The sequence below is a fragment of the Protopterus annectens genome, chromosome 2.part2, assembly GCF_019279795.1.
Source record: "Protopterus annectens isolate FY-2018-M chromosome 2.part2, PAN1.0, whole genome shotgun sequence".
Classification (NCBI taxonomy): domain Eukaryota; kingdom Metazoa; phylum Chordata; order Ceratodontiformes; family Protopteridae; genus Protopterus; species Protopterus annectens.
In genome coordinates, this window is record NC_056730.1 from 923790040 (window position 1) to 923805310 (window position 15271).

Consider the following 15271-nt stretch of genomic DNA (forward strand, 5'->3'; position numbering starts at 1 on the left):
AAACACATAAGGGTCTCCCATTATGCCTGGCATCAACTGCATAGGCTGCTATCTTCAGATATGCATAATCAACTGGATACATGTCTCAGCATGATGAAATGTCTTCTGGCATGATTGTCGAGTTGCACAACTGGCAGGCCCCAACCACTACACTACCAGGAGAGCAATCTCTCAACTCTCCAGATTTTCATAGAATGTCCAGCTTTTTACCTGATGTGTATACTTTATTCCTCATAAAATGTATGGTTTTCTGGCTATGCTAACCCTAATACATGTGTGATACTTTTCAGCTATGTTACAGTATCTGCTACGCACCATTTAGCACCACACACTCATGTAGCACTTGTCTGTGAATCTCAGACATAGTTAAATTGCAGCCTTCTTGACAGCAGATATAAAAAGATGATACATAGCTTTTTGTGCATACAGATACATTGAAGCATTATTCAAGTGCATTTAATGACCCAAATTATCAGCAGTCTAGTGAAATGAGAAAAAAATGAAATTAATGTGATGAGTAATATTCCCATTCTTGGAAACTCCTGTGCAGTAGTCTTTCCTACTAAGTGTAAAATTAATTTAAACTGTATCTATTGGGTCATGCAGTTTTAGCTGTTAGGAAAACATTTAAAGAAATCAAATTTAAGGAAATATTTTGTAATTATGAATGTATATTAAAGCCTATAAATGTTAAAACAATGGCTGAGAATGTGTTTTACTTTGAATGGTATAGCAAGGCATTCTTTAAAAGTTTCAAGAAGCACCAGCTTCTGAATTTATTGAAAAAAATAGCAAAATAAAGCCTTTGCTTGTCAGAAACACAGTACACTAAAGCGTGGTAAAACATTTTATCACAGGACAAAACATTTCAATCTGATTAATTGGCTAAGTAACTTTTAAAAAATGATCTCTCAAAATGCAGTAACTTAATTGGTTAAGGGGCAGAAAGAACAGGTCAGTAATACCACATAAAGCCTTCTGCATTAAAAGACCACATAACATAGACTAGTTGCAGTCAAATATCACACATCAGTGCATCTTGCCACTAATTGGCTGATAGGTCTCACACTGTGAAAGAAGAAATCAATTCAGTAAAATAACTTCTGCCTGGTAGGGTATTAGGACCATGCCTCTCAACCTCTTAGTGCAAGATGTCTTCAGAGAAGTAGATGCCAAACAAGAGCGGTCCCAGGACTGAACCCTGAGGTACTCCACTTGTCACTTGTCTGGAGCTGGATTTGGAGTCAGCTACTTTTACAGTCTGGGTTCTGTCAGTAAGCCAGTTGTCAACTCATCGAGTGACGTAGGGATTTATGCCCAACTTAGTAGGTTTATCTATGATTCCAGAGTGGGGGATGGTGTCAAAGACCTTGGCAAGGTCCAGATAGGCTGTGTGGACTGCCTTACCCTCATCCACGGCTCTGGAGATTGATTCGAAGAAGTCAGTCAGGTTCAGGAGACAAGATCCATCCTTCATGAACCCAAACTGGGTGGGGTCCAGTGTTTGAAGGTTGCCAATATCTTTGTTTATAAGTTTCATGATAATACGTTCCATGGCCTTGCAGATCAGGCTCATCAGACTGATGGGCCGGTAGTTCCCGGGATCCAAGGTGGATCCTCCCTTGTGGAGTGGGATAACTGTAGCTGTGCTCCACTCAGTGGGCATGAAGCTTGAGGTGAGGGTATGATTAAGCATGACACTTAGGTGAGGTACTAGTTCATTTTGTAGTTCATGTAGTACACAGTCTGGGATGTCATCTGTTCCCATGGATGCTGTATTCTTAGCTTTGGAGAGTGCGTTTTGTACCTGTGTGGCCGTTATTACCAGAATTTTGCAATCTTCCGGTATTGAGATGGGCCGTTTAGGGGGTGAGAGGGGGGTGAAGTTGGCACTGAATTGATCTGCCAGGATATTGGCAATATCCTTGGGATCAGTATATTTAATGCCATTCTGTTGTAGCTCATGTTGTAGCTTGACATAGTTATAGAATTCCTTGTGATTGTCTGCGGAATCTTTGGCAATTTTTTTTTTTTGTAACTAGCTTTGGAGGATTTTATGAGGAATCTCAGCTCTTACTGAGGCTAGTAAGGGAATTTTTTGCATCGTGGGATTTTCCTCTTTTCTGCAACAGTTTCTTCCTTTTGTTGTAAAGTTTGTTTATGGCAGGGGACCACCAGATTGGCATCCGTTTTTTGGAGTAGAGCATATTGGTTCTATTTGGGATTGCACGATTCATGCATGAGTGGATGTGCTCATACAGTGCCTTAGTGTAAGACTCAGCAGTCGAACTTTCAGTTCCCGTCTGCATGGGTGTCATGAAATTTGTCACTTCTGACTTGAGTAGCATGAAGTTGGCTTTGGAGAAGTTTTTTATGGAGGTTTCCTTACTGGGGAGTGGGGGTGGGATGTGGATGTTAAGGGTGATTAGCTTATGGTCTGACCTGACCAACAAGGGGGTGGCCATAGGTGTGGAGCATTGATTTCCCATGTTGGTAATTACCAGATCTAGGATATTGGAGCCCCTGGTGGGACTATGGATTAGCTGATCCAGGGCATTGGAATTTATGAATTCTAAGAACCGTTGGGCAAAGGTGTTGGTACACGAGTAGTTTTCCCAGTTAATGGCAAGGTAGTTGAAATCACCCAGTACTAGGGTGTTTGGTTGTATCTTAATATTTTTCAGTATGTTTAGAAAGGTGTAGTGAGAATTTTGGGGCATGGTGGGGGATCTGTTGCAAGCTACAATTTGGATTGCAGTCTTACCTAGTGTTAGTTGCACCTGGAGAATTTCAGACGCATTGTGTTGGGCAAATAGCCTGGTGGTGTGAATATCCTTGGTGAATATGGACACTCCTCCACCTTTAGTGTTTCAATCCTGGTTTGATGGCCGAAAAGTGTGGTAAGAGTTGTAGCCTAGTATTGCAGGGGTGCTCTCTGGAGCCTTGAACCAGGTCTCAGTTACTGCACAGATATCGATGTTCTCCATTTTTAGGAGGGCCTCGAGAGTGTGCATTTTGAGGTTTAGACTTCTAGCATTGAGTAGCATTACATTCAGATTTGCATGCTTGTACCTGTTATGGTGGTGGTTTTGTCCTTTGAACTTTGCCTAAAAAGGCACTATAGGGGTGGCAAGAGCCTTAGCCAGTAACCTGAATCCCAGGGGCGACAGGTGCAGACCATCTCTGGCAAATTATCGTCGATCATGTCATCCCAGGCAGACAGATACTGGATCCCCTTTGAATGACACCAGAAGCTTAGCCAATTGTTGAAGTCAGTCATTTTGTCCTTATATTGTGGTATCATTCTGGATGAAGGCAGGATGCTATTCAGGGCTAGGGTCATACCTGCCTGGGCCACATGATCTGAGAGCTCTTCAATGTCTCTTTTCATGTAGACCAGGGAGGTATGTCTCAAGTTATTCACTCCAACATGAACAATGACAGACTCATATTTGTACTTGTTGTGGAGTGACTTGAGTGCATGCTTTATGTGGCGGATCCTGGCACCTGACAGGCAGATGATTGTAATTTTATCCTTGTTCAAACTGGTGAGTGGGACATCAGTGTGCCTGACTATAGAGTCACCTATGACTAAAGTGTTAGGTACGTTGTCTTGCCTTAAGGGCTGTTGTTGGATGGCACACTGGTGTTGTGAGCTATGTGACACTTTGGTTGTGATTGGTATTTTTATGCATTTCAGTTTCAGAGTTCCTTGTTGCTTGGGAAGGTTACAGTTAAGGGCTTCCGCATATGTTGATTTAGTGTCGCTGTCAGTGGGTATTGGTGGTGTGAGTTTAGAAGGGCTATGTGTTGCTTGAGGTGTAGTGCGGGTGTTAACCTTCTCCTCTTGACTGTCTAGCACAATCTTGGGTGGAGAGAGCTTTGCTTCCAGTTTGGCTATGTAAGTGCATCTCTCACAGGTTGTAGTGTTGGGTGGTAGGAGGAGAAGGTTGTCTGTGTATATGAGGCAATTGCTGCATTTCCCCAGTATGCCCAGATTCACCAAGTGGACAGGAGAAATCACCGGAAGCTGACCCTTGGACATGCCTGGTTTGATGCTTTTTTTGAAATGTACAGGAGCTGTTTTCCCTTCCCTTAGCAAGGTACTTTGCAATTATAGGCTGTTTAGTGCCTATGATTAATTTATCCTTATTAATAAGGAGAGTTGAGTGCTTGGATCAGTTTAAGGCTTCCTAGTGCTTTCCAGCAGGTATTGGAGCAAGTGCTAGTTACAGGGATGCTTAAAGGTAAGATGAAAAAAAAATGGTTTATCCTGAACATTGCAGTATGCACTAGAGAAGTTAGATGTGAAAGTAGGTAACATACTTTTTACCTGTCTAAAAAGTTAAGTTTTAGTGGAGAGTCACTATTTTTAAAACAGCAAGATAGATTGAAAGGGAGTGATCACTTTTGTATTCTGGTACTATGGAATACGGTAGGATGATCAATAAATTGAAATAGTTGAAGGGGAGTGATTGCACAAAATGATAATTTTGTGCTTACTCACACAAACCAGTGAAACCAGAGAGGAAATGCGATATATGGTCAAATTAACACAAGAGGCAGGCAACTAGAAAGACAGTGGTATTTAAGAACATGACAGTAACTGCGTGGGTGTGTGGGGAAAAACATTCTGCCTGACTCACAAGAGACAGAGCTGTGGTCTCTTTTGAAGTTTTAATATGCAGTTAAAAGGAGAATACAAGTGAAACACAAGGTAAAGAAAACAAATTACAGTATTCAAAATATAAAAAGGCAATAAACTAATACAAAATACAACAAATAAAAAAACAAACTAACCTTTCCTTCACAGCAAAGTGTAGCAGAGTCTGGGTGAGCCTTTCTAATAAAGCTCTGAAATGTTTTATTTTACCCCCTTAAATAGAAGGTTTAGTTCCTAGCGCCACCCCCTCAGTTTACAAATGATTAACCTTAAGTGACCTCTTCTATCTTATGTATGAGTCCTTAATTGATCAGTTCTAATTTCTGCCTGACTCAGAAGAGACAGAGCTGTGGTCTCTTTTGAAGTTTTAATATGCAGTTAAAAGCAGAATACAAATGAAACACAAGGTAAAAAAAACAAATCAGACTATTCAAAATATAAAAAGGCAATAAACTAATACAAAATACAACAAATAAAAAGCAAACTAACATTTCCTTCACAGCAAAGTGTAGCAGAGTATGGATGAGCCTTTCTAATAAAGCATTTCTAATTAAAGAAAATATGAGCAGCTAAGAGGTTTGATTGCAGCAGAGAAGATTTTTAAATGGTAACTACATTCACAACACAAGTCCAATATTGACTTTAAATATCAGTGAAAGTAATCAAGCTATAAAATAATTGTGTTTCTAAGTCATCTTAGTGCCTGGGAAGCAGGAAAATAGCATTAAAAAATAACTAACATGGTCTGGGTATGACTTTCCTTGGTTGCTTTTTCTTAAATGTTGGCCTTGTTTGGCTATTGTTATAACAAACACACATAACTTTATTATTCTTAATATTTTCACGTCAAATTTTCAGCATTAGTCCCATCAGTCCTGTCTTCATAAACTGTGCAAATGCTGTGCAAGTCTGTCTAAAATGTCACTTCACATGTTTGTACTAGAAAGTTAGGCACACACACATTCATCATTTCTTAATATTCCTACACCAGATCTTTAGCATTGTAAACTATGTAAATAGTTTTACATAGTTAAGTCTAAAATATAATTCTCAGTCAACATGCAAATCAAAATTTTTGGACAGAATTGTCCAAAGACGACTGAATAGTTATAGGACTAGGAGATACAGAACATGGGTTGAAAATTTGTGTGAAAATGTTAAGAAATGGTGATGTTATGTCATTCTTTGCTAAAGTATTTCTTACTAAACCAAACTAAGTAATAATGGAAGGGATTATTTTTTTCTTTCATAAAGAAAAATATGCACAGATACCCAACAGAAAGTAAAACACCAAATATAAGCTAGAGCAGCCTATATAAACCATGCAAATCCCTTGAAACAAACATTAAGCCAGTTTCATTTATTTGTGTGCTTGTTTTTGTTAACCTCTGTTTTGTGTTCTAAGGCATTGATTTTCCATGGATCTGTTTTACACTCAATCTGAGAGCGCTGTCTGTTTGAGCGACTGAGTTACACAGACAGTGTAGTTGAGGGAATGAAACCCTGGATCACAAGATCTTTTGAGCCATCTGACAGAAAAATTATTCATGTATTCATCCCATTTTCTAAGCATAATTATGCCCCAAACTGTCTCTTAATGGTTTTAAATTTTCTTATAAAATATTTTGTACAGGATAATTAGCCATTTAATATACATTGCATGAGTTAATAAAGTCAAATTAAAACACTTTAAATGAGTGGATATCAATTTGTAATTCTTACAACAGTGTTTTTGTTATAGTATTTAACATAACTAAGACATCACATTTTGAGAAATAAATATTGTTTTACCTTCGATAGTTGTAACAGTTTTTCTATGTAAGTAACGAGCTACTCTGTTACTGCCTACATTTCTGCCTTTTCTTGTTTGTGAAATATTTTGTGTCTCACACACTTTGATCCTGAAATTAGTCAGTATTGATCAGTGTAATAACCCTGTAAACAAATATAGATAAATAAACAGCTAGATAGATAGATAGATAGATAGATAGATAGATAGATAGATACATAGATAGATACATAGATAGATAGTTTGCCTTTATAGGAAGGCTGTGATTCTGATGTTTACTGGCTTTATCCATGAGAACATGGTGGGGGTTATTCAGAAAGAAGGATAGTGTCAGTGTGCAGTGAAAAATAGCAGTGAGAGTTTAGCATAACTCGGCTCGACAGCAATGAGGTATGCATGAGGATCGGAATAGCACAATCATGCCAGGAACAGGGCTATATAATATAAGCACAACTATAATAATGGCTCATTATGGATGGTTATGTGACCCCAGGTAAAGAAACAAGGAGATGACATGTCCAACACTGTGTGCATTTACACTCACAATGAAGTGCCCCATAGCTGCAGTATGTATACTGAAGGCAGCCCATACAAATGCACCACACCAAAGTGCTGAGTTATTTCATCATATGTGGGGAGAAAATGGGGAGATAGGAAAGGATGAAATGGGTAAGAATAAGGAGAGATGGACACAGAAGTACAACGTGAAGGGAAGATAGGTGGGGAAGAAGGATCCATTTTTTGATTATGAAGGAACAATTAATGGGAGAAAGGAAGTAGGGAGGACAGAGGGAAGAAACTGGGATCTGAAAAACAAATAATGCAGGCTATGACTGAGACTGAGAATGGAAATAATGACGCATGGAGAGCAGCATTGGAGAGATGCCCACAGACAGAGAGTGGGCAAGTGGTGATGGGGAGGACTTAACTACAAGTATGGACAAGCAGTGACATATAAGGAAGGGGAGCACAGTGATGGGGGATAGGAATGGGTATGGAAGGCCTGCCTGACCACTCCAGAGTGAAGGTGGCCGGAACAGGTTGTATGTTGTCCTAGGCAACCAAAAACATTATAGAAAGCCTAGCTGGTACAATTTCTTGAAGGAAGCAAAATGTTTAAAACACTGTCTTCGATCTGTTAGACTATTGCTGTCGGTCTACACTCACTGTTAGCACTCCCGTAGAGGTAGCGCTCACTGTCTGTCATACTTCTTCCTTCACAACTGAGACATATTAAGGCGGATTCTGGATGAGGGCTGCAGTGAGCTTCTTAAATGTATCTCTGAACATTTGAGATATATTAATTAAATTACTGAATCAATTGATCAGGACAGTAGCAAAACTGCAACATATGTATTAATGGAGAACTACACAGTAGTTCATTCAGCCTGTGTGTCACTGTCTGAAACTGGCAGAAACACAATCTTAGCCAGCTTATTATGTGTTCGAGACATGGATGCCAAGAAATTCACCTGGAAAGTGAAGCTTGAGAGATGAGACTAGGCATCCATGCTAAGAACACAGAATAAAAGGTTATGATCTGTGACCCAATCATAATTTTTTGTAATGCATGGAACATTATCTGCTCCATATACTACCAGTTACAGAAAAAAGAAAAAAAAAGTTTGGGAGCATAAAGTGTTTTACTCGCTTTGAAAGCCTGTGAAGCACATGAAGTTATCTAGATATCTAGCAAACATCAGCACACGGTTCAGCTTCTATGCTAAAGAATTTTGGACAAATTGCTTTGTGGTGAAGAAAGTTCTTTAGATACATATCTTGAACACACAGGTTGGTTATGATCAGAAAATGTGCCCCTGAAGTATTTAGAGGTTACAGGGAAATCAAAACATGTTCTGAGCCATAGTTTTGTGTGTGTGTGTATACATGCAGTACTTTTAGAGTTTATGGGAGATCTTTGCTGTATACTGACTTTATTGCATATATTTCACATTTTTTTATCCAAGTATTCTGTTGTTAGGATTACATTTTGCTTCTGGTGTTTAACTTTAGTGTTAGTTTTTAATTGACTTTTTGTGTTTTAAAAAGGTGTATCAGTAAAAAAAAAAGATGTCAGATTATGTAAAGTACCTATCTAACTTTGTGTGTGTATACCTTTAAGCTTTAATGTGTACTCTTTGCTGGTTTCAGAATCAGATTTCTGAAGCATTGGATTATAAATATGAAACTGTGAAGGCAGTCAGAAATAAATTGTTGATTGCTGTTCTGCTTAGTATCTTTGCATCCGATAATCCCAGGCAGGAGGCTTTTCCCTTTCATAATAATTTTATAGTAATTTCAAGTCCCTAAAACTCAGGCATGTGAATAATTACCTTCAAATGTTGACATTTCCATATTAGAATTCCATGTTATGCAATCATGAGCCTCAAGTGAATCCTTTTTTAGCAAATTTGCGCAGTTTTATATGGCTAGTAATTTTTAGGAAAAACATTTTAGATGTTCCTGTCCTTGTTGTTGGTACATGTAAATGATCTTAATTGCCAGCTGTGACGAGTCTCAGTAATATAAACTGCAAATGATTTTCAGGTTCTGTTCTTCTTTGAAATCATACAGCTTTCCGTGATATTTGCACTAGTAGAGAATAACACACAAGAAGCCTCTGATTACAGTAGAGTAGGATTTCTTGTATATTAAATTAAGCTGCTACACATATTGTGAATGTGAAAAGTGTATTTAAATGTCTTGATTTGTGTATTTGGGGCTTGCAGCATAGCAGACGTCTGTTATGTGTAGAAGTGTAGTTACAGAAGCCTTGTATTTTCTTTAGACTTGACTTGCTACTCTCTCTACTCTTTGCTGTAGGACATAACATATATTACAAGATAAAATAGTTCATGTGCCTTTGCTTTATATTTTGATGTACGTAGTTGTACATTCTCTTATTCACAGTTTTATTGATTGTTTTTAAGACAGCAGAATTCTAAGAGTCTTTTAAAAAGCAAGTACATAGTGTTCTAGACAGTAGTAAATGTAATGCAAGTTCTTCTTATGGTTTTCTGTAAAGGTTTAAGGAATGCATGCCTGCTAGCACTAAATGACATCATTGTTTCACAAGCTGAAAGTTGTTACACTAATCCATCGTAATTACTAGTTTTGCGCACTAGGCCGTTACATAGACATCTGCAGTGCTACTCCTGTAAGTCCACAAAAGCAGTGGTGCATCTTCCAGCTTATCAATGTTCAGCACTTAAATGGATATTTGGAGCTAAACAGCAGGAGATAACGGACATCAGTAAGCCATGAGGAAAGTCTGTAGGATTATCACTGGCATGGAAAATACCACCGAAGACTTGGCTGTTTATGTCTGAAATACACAGAAATAGCTGGCAACGTGCCACAATTTGACAATACAGATCATGAATTTACTTTGAAGTGCATATTCTATTTACATAGCAGTGTGTTACTAAAGGCTACCACTACCTGGAAATGGCATGCTCCTGTTTAAGTCAGGAAGAAATACAGTAAAGTGAAGTTTTCCTTTTCTTCAACCATTCAGTTTACTCAGTTCCTTCTATATTGGAATGACAACATCTTTGTCAAAAATGTAGATAGACAGAGAGATACATAGCTAGATAGATGTTATCCCCCTGTACTTGTGCGCAGCATTGATGTATGTAGTATTTATTTTTGCAGCTATTCTGACATTTTGATTGAGAGAGAGGTGCTGATGCAGAAGTATATCCATTTGGTGCAAATTGTGGAAACTGAGAAAGTTGCAGCCAATCAACTCCGCCATCAGCTTGAGGATCAAGACACAGAAATTGAAAGACTGAAATCTGAGGTACATTTTAAACCCAGTAACTTAATCTTGTGTATTTTCACTAACATTGCTATAGCTAATGTCTATGTCTTATTTTATTACACGTTTTCTTTATTTCACAGAGTTAGAAAAAAAAACATGTTTTGTAGACCTCATAGGTGAATGGTACAAATCTAAGAATGCTTTGTATGGGTTCTAGTATTATTATTGTACATATGGAGTTTATGGCCCTTGTAATTACATCTGTCATGCATCATACTCTAAACCAAGGATTAAAACAGTGAATGCAGTTTTCTGTTTTGTTGCTTTGTAGGATTCCAGTAATGTATATTTTATTCCTCCAAATCTCTTTAGTGGGTCTATATTGGAAGCGCGAACCCTTACATTGTCGAATACGTCATAATCGACACATACTAAGCGATTGCGCTACACATAGAATGCTTCAAAGGTCGGAACAGCATATTTCGAAATGTTTTAGTTGGCCAAACAATGTACAAGGTGACTGACGTGACTACTTAAGTGCAAACCAACGTAATTTAAATACTAGTCATAGAGTAATAGAATTTAAGTGTACTGTTAAGTTGAATTAGTCATTCAAATTCTCAAAGGGTTTTCAATTAAAAGTCATACTGAATCTTTGCATAATTTACATTTAAATAAGTGATATTATCCTCATGTAGTGCACGTATAAATAACAGGTTTTGTACGTATCATTTGTGATGCACTTGCGCTGTTTTCCACTATGACTAACACAACACTGTTTTTCCCTGGTGTCAAGGGACAATACTATCTGACAGTTAAATCCCAGATATGCACTTAACTTAACCCTACTTCTCACCCTAACGTGTAGGTTGAATGTATTACTATATATGCACTTACCTTAACCTGCACAGTAACCCTAAGGTCAGTATCTATTGCACATTTACTTTAGCGAGCTATACCGGATAAAGGAATCTCTTACTGACATTTTACCTTACTAAACATGGTGTGGACAACTATGGCAATTTGATTATTTAAATTTTGCACTTCTTGATGTTCGGTGTACTCGCGGTTAGCTGTTTATGTGTCAGCCTTTAGGGATTCGCGTTTGTGTACTTTCTGCATACTAATATAGACCCCTCTTTAGTAGGTATCTGAACTATTATGAAAGGCAGGTAGTCTGAAATTGACCAGGAAACAGCTACTTAAGCTTTGCTACCTGTATGGAACACTGTACAAGCTCCAGTATTCTGTTTAACAAAGCAAAACAAACAGAATGCTAGCATTTATTAAAACTGCAACTCACAACAGCATTTTTTTAAAGAAAAGCATCGCTAACATGACATGATTGGATGAATGACTAGAAAAATAAGAAATTCCACCTCTCTTGATGTGATTATTTATATCACAAAATGGAAGTGGATGTGGCTGGAGTGGGCAGGGAAAGGGGAAGAGATAGGAGGAGTTAGGAATGTTGCTTCGAGGTGTGTCACATCAAAAGTAGAAACCCTAAGCTACTTACAAATGAAAACATCCATATAATTGACAAAATAAAAATGATTTGTTTGGAGAGGCTTGTGAAATAAAATTTGAGTTTTGTTCAAACTGTTAATTATGAATATAGAAATAATTGTAATACTTCTGTAAATATCTATAAAAAAAGAGAGGAAAAAACCCCCCAAACTTCTTGTCATCATATGAAAACAAGTGTGGCTAGCAAAACTGGAGCTGGTACTATGTGTCTAGATTGTATGGATTTCCAAGATATGAAAAGCTGTTCTGGAAAGCTTGGAGAAAAATATAAATTTGGATATTTTTCATTATAATATAATAGTGCACCGATGTACAGACTTTGAATGTATTCACATTTTTCCTGTGTAAGAGCAAACAACATTGTTGTTACTGTTTTTCAAAAAGCATTTGCTGTTGCAACATATTTATATGTGCTTGGTTTATGTTTTTAACTTGCTTTTCAAACATTCTCAGGAAAGTAACGCTGTCTACATGTTTATTTATTTATTTATTTACAGTTTGTTTACCAGGATAGCTCATTGAGCCGCGAAGAGCCCATTTTCAATTGAGGCCCAGGGAGAAAAGCTCCTTAAACAGTATACAGATTGAAAATTAACATATATTTACAAATTATTACACAGTTTAAGAAATTCCAGACTATAATGAAAAGCAAAGCATAATGTAATTACAAATCATGTTGTAACATGCTGTATTGGAGCAACAAGGGATAATTCCAAGTGAGAGGGTAATGCAAGGTACAAGGCAGTAGGGGTAAAGAATCTCACACAGCATATAAGAGAAATAAAGGAGATGAGAGTTACAGATAATTTCTGGAGTAAACGAATATTAGTAGTAGGGAGTATGTAATATGTTACTAGAAATGGTGGATAAGCAAAGGGAGACCAAAGTAAAAGTTAGGCTGGGAGAGAAAGGGAAATAAGAAAATAGGGGTGAAGTAAAAGGAAGTCATGTGGGGTGAGAGTAGGAACATTCCCAGTGAGATGAGAGGTGAGAATGGAGCAAGGTCTTAAAGGTTTGGTTTTGGGTGGAAGGAATAAGAGTTGTCAGGGAATTCCAAAGGCATGCTAGAGAGAAGGATAAAAGAAGTTTGCTTGGAGTATGTGCATATTTGTGTACTTCAAGCAGATTCTGATTATTGGACCTGAGATGTCTGTCAGGCAGATGCATTTTGAAAATCGAGGCAAAGGGACAGATAAAGGGTTTGCATATGAGTTTGTGTGCATTAGTTAGTTGGATATAGGAGAGATAGGTAGTTCTAGTCAATTTAATTTGTGAAGGGCATTGCAGTGGTGGGTGAAAGATTTGGATCCGGTAGAGAACTTTGAGATTTTATTATAGCAGGAAGATAGCTTAGTCTTTAGAGAGGATTTGAAGTTAGTGAGAAGTGGAGCACCATACAAGATGGAGAGAATAAGGTAGGAGGTAGAAAGGACAAAGTTAGCAGAGGGAGTAAGAAAGCAGTTGTGGCGATAAAGCATGCTTAGTTTTTGGTGTGTTTTTTTTACATTAGTTTGTAAGTGAATATCAAATTTTAACTGTTTGTCTATAATGACACATAGAAGCTTTGGATGGGGGACAATCTCAGTAGACATCTTGTTTTGGCTGGTTATATATATATTTTTTTTTTTTTCAGAGGCTCCTCAGAGCCATTAAGCATTATCGTCACTCTGTCTCCATTATCATAGCAACCTGGGAGAATCTGTTTCTCTTAGTGTGTCTTAGTGTGTCTGTGTACTGCATACCAGAGACTCGCGATGCACCTGAAGCAGACCTTCACTTCACTGCAACATGAAGCCTAAATTCCCTCCCTTTCAGCAAGGCAGCAGCCAGGAAAAGAACGGAGAGCAAACAGATAAAAAAAAAAAAACTCCCAACAAGCCGCCACAACAATAGATACCACATTCTTTCAGCCTTCCCACCTCTCACTCAGGAGATGTATAAACAAACTATTCTTTGCCAAAATATCCCAAATCATAGTTTTATCCACCCGCTTCCCATTGATCCAGGCTAAATCACCAAATGTCTCTTCCTAATACACAAGCATCATTAAACCTCGATCACAAGCTGCAACCCACAGCTTCCCAGAGATGAAAACAGCAACATACAATAGCTGCTAGACACAGCTGCATCCATACACACCATGTCAGGCTTAATCAAACAGCCCTCGAGGCTATGATACCTGCCATAATTGAAATTAACTATGTTTAGACAGAATAATAATTACATTTGTACTAGCTGCCAGACACAGCTGCATCCACGCACACCATATCAGGATTGATCAAACAGCACTCAAAGCTATGATACCTGCCGTAGTTGACATTAACTATGTTTAGATGGAATAATAATGACATTTGTACTAGCTGCTAGACACAGCTGTATCCACGCACACCATATCAGGATTGATCAAACAGCACTTGTAGTTGTGATACCTGCCATAATTGATATTAACTATATTTAGACAGAATAATGATGATATTTGTACTAAGAGCTTGGTACTATTATTTAACCAGGATATACATGACATTTCTAAATCATACTTTAACTGAAGAAGGCATTAGTCTCCATGACAACATTTTTTTTTCAAAACACTCTACTGTTACTGCTATTATATAATTTGTTACATTTGAGTCTGAACTCTGATGAATGGTACCTTGTTGAATTAGTTAATTAATGAATTACTTAAATTATTGTAAGTAAAATCTATGAAAAATGAACAAGATAAGTACTCACTGAGTTCAAGTATGGGGATAGAAACTTCTATGTTTGTATTATATGCTGCTTTGTTTGGTTTTATATAATGTAAATAGTAACCCATCTTGACCTACCTTTGTTTGTGAAGAATTATTGGGCTCTTTGAACATTCTGAATAAATCATTACTGTTTCTCAGTTGTTTAAGAAACCCTCTTTTTTAAAATAAAAACAGACGACAAGTGATGTACCATATCAGTTGATACTTTCAGAGATGTAGTTGCAAGAGTTATTTTTTTGGACAGCTATCTTGGAATCAGTTTTTTGTTTCTTCTTTCTAGCATCAGTCCAAGGATTTGTTTCTTTTATTCTTTTAAGAGTAGGGGCCATCCCTTCCATTTATTCTGGGATAGACACTATGTTGTTGTTTTTGATGACCATAGTAGCTTCTTCTAAGTCATTAAAGGTTCTCATCTCATTGGCAAAAAGTATTTTTATGTTGCCTGGAAAGGCCAGCTGTACTTTAATGTTGTTTTGTTTCAACAGTTTTATTATTGGCCAGACTTTTTTACTTTGTTCTAGTATTCTGGAAGAATAATCATTGTCAAACCTTTTCAGGCTTTGATTGTATTTTAAGGGTGATTTTTCTCCAAGCAGATTTTAATATTAGTTCCTTGTCCAGAAATGAAAGAAAGTTTATAACTATGGATCTAGGTGGAGTATTTGTTGAGTAAGAAGCAGGTTTCCTCAGCGCTCAATATGACCTTTCAATTCCAAATGAAAGTCCCTCTTTCAAGTCTAAAAATTTAGGAATCCAGGTTAAGAATGAAATAATGT

General features: G+C 37.5%; 1 protein-coding gene across 1 annotated transcript in view; it reads left to right on the forward strand.

Annotated features, from left to right (window-relative positions):
• RASGRF2 (Ras protein specific guanine nucleotide releasing factor 2) overlaps window positions 1-15271 on the forward strand; it is a 1933635-nt gene that overhangs the window by 438880 nt on the left and 1479484 nt on the right. The window contains exon 3 of the mRNA XM_044064238.1: window positions 10107-10254. Coding sequence (XP_043920173.1) covers window positions 10107-10254 — 148 coding nt within the window. The remainder of the gene's footprint in view (window positions 1-10106; window positions 10255-15271) is intronic.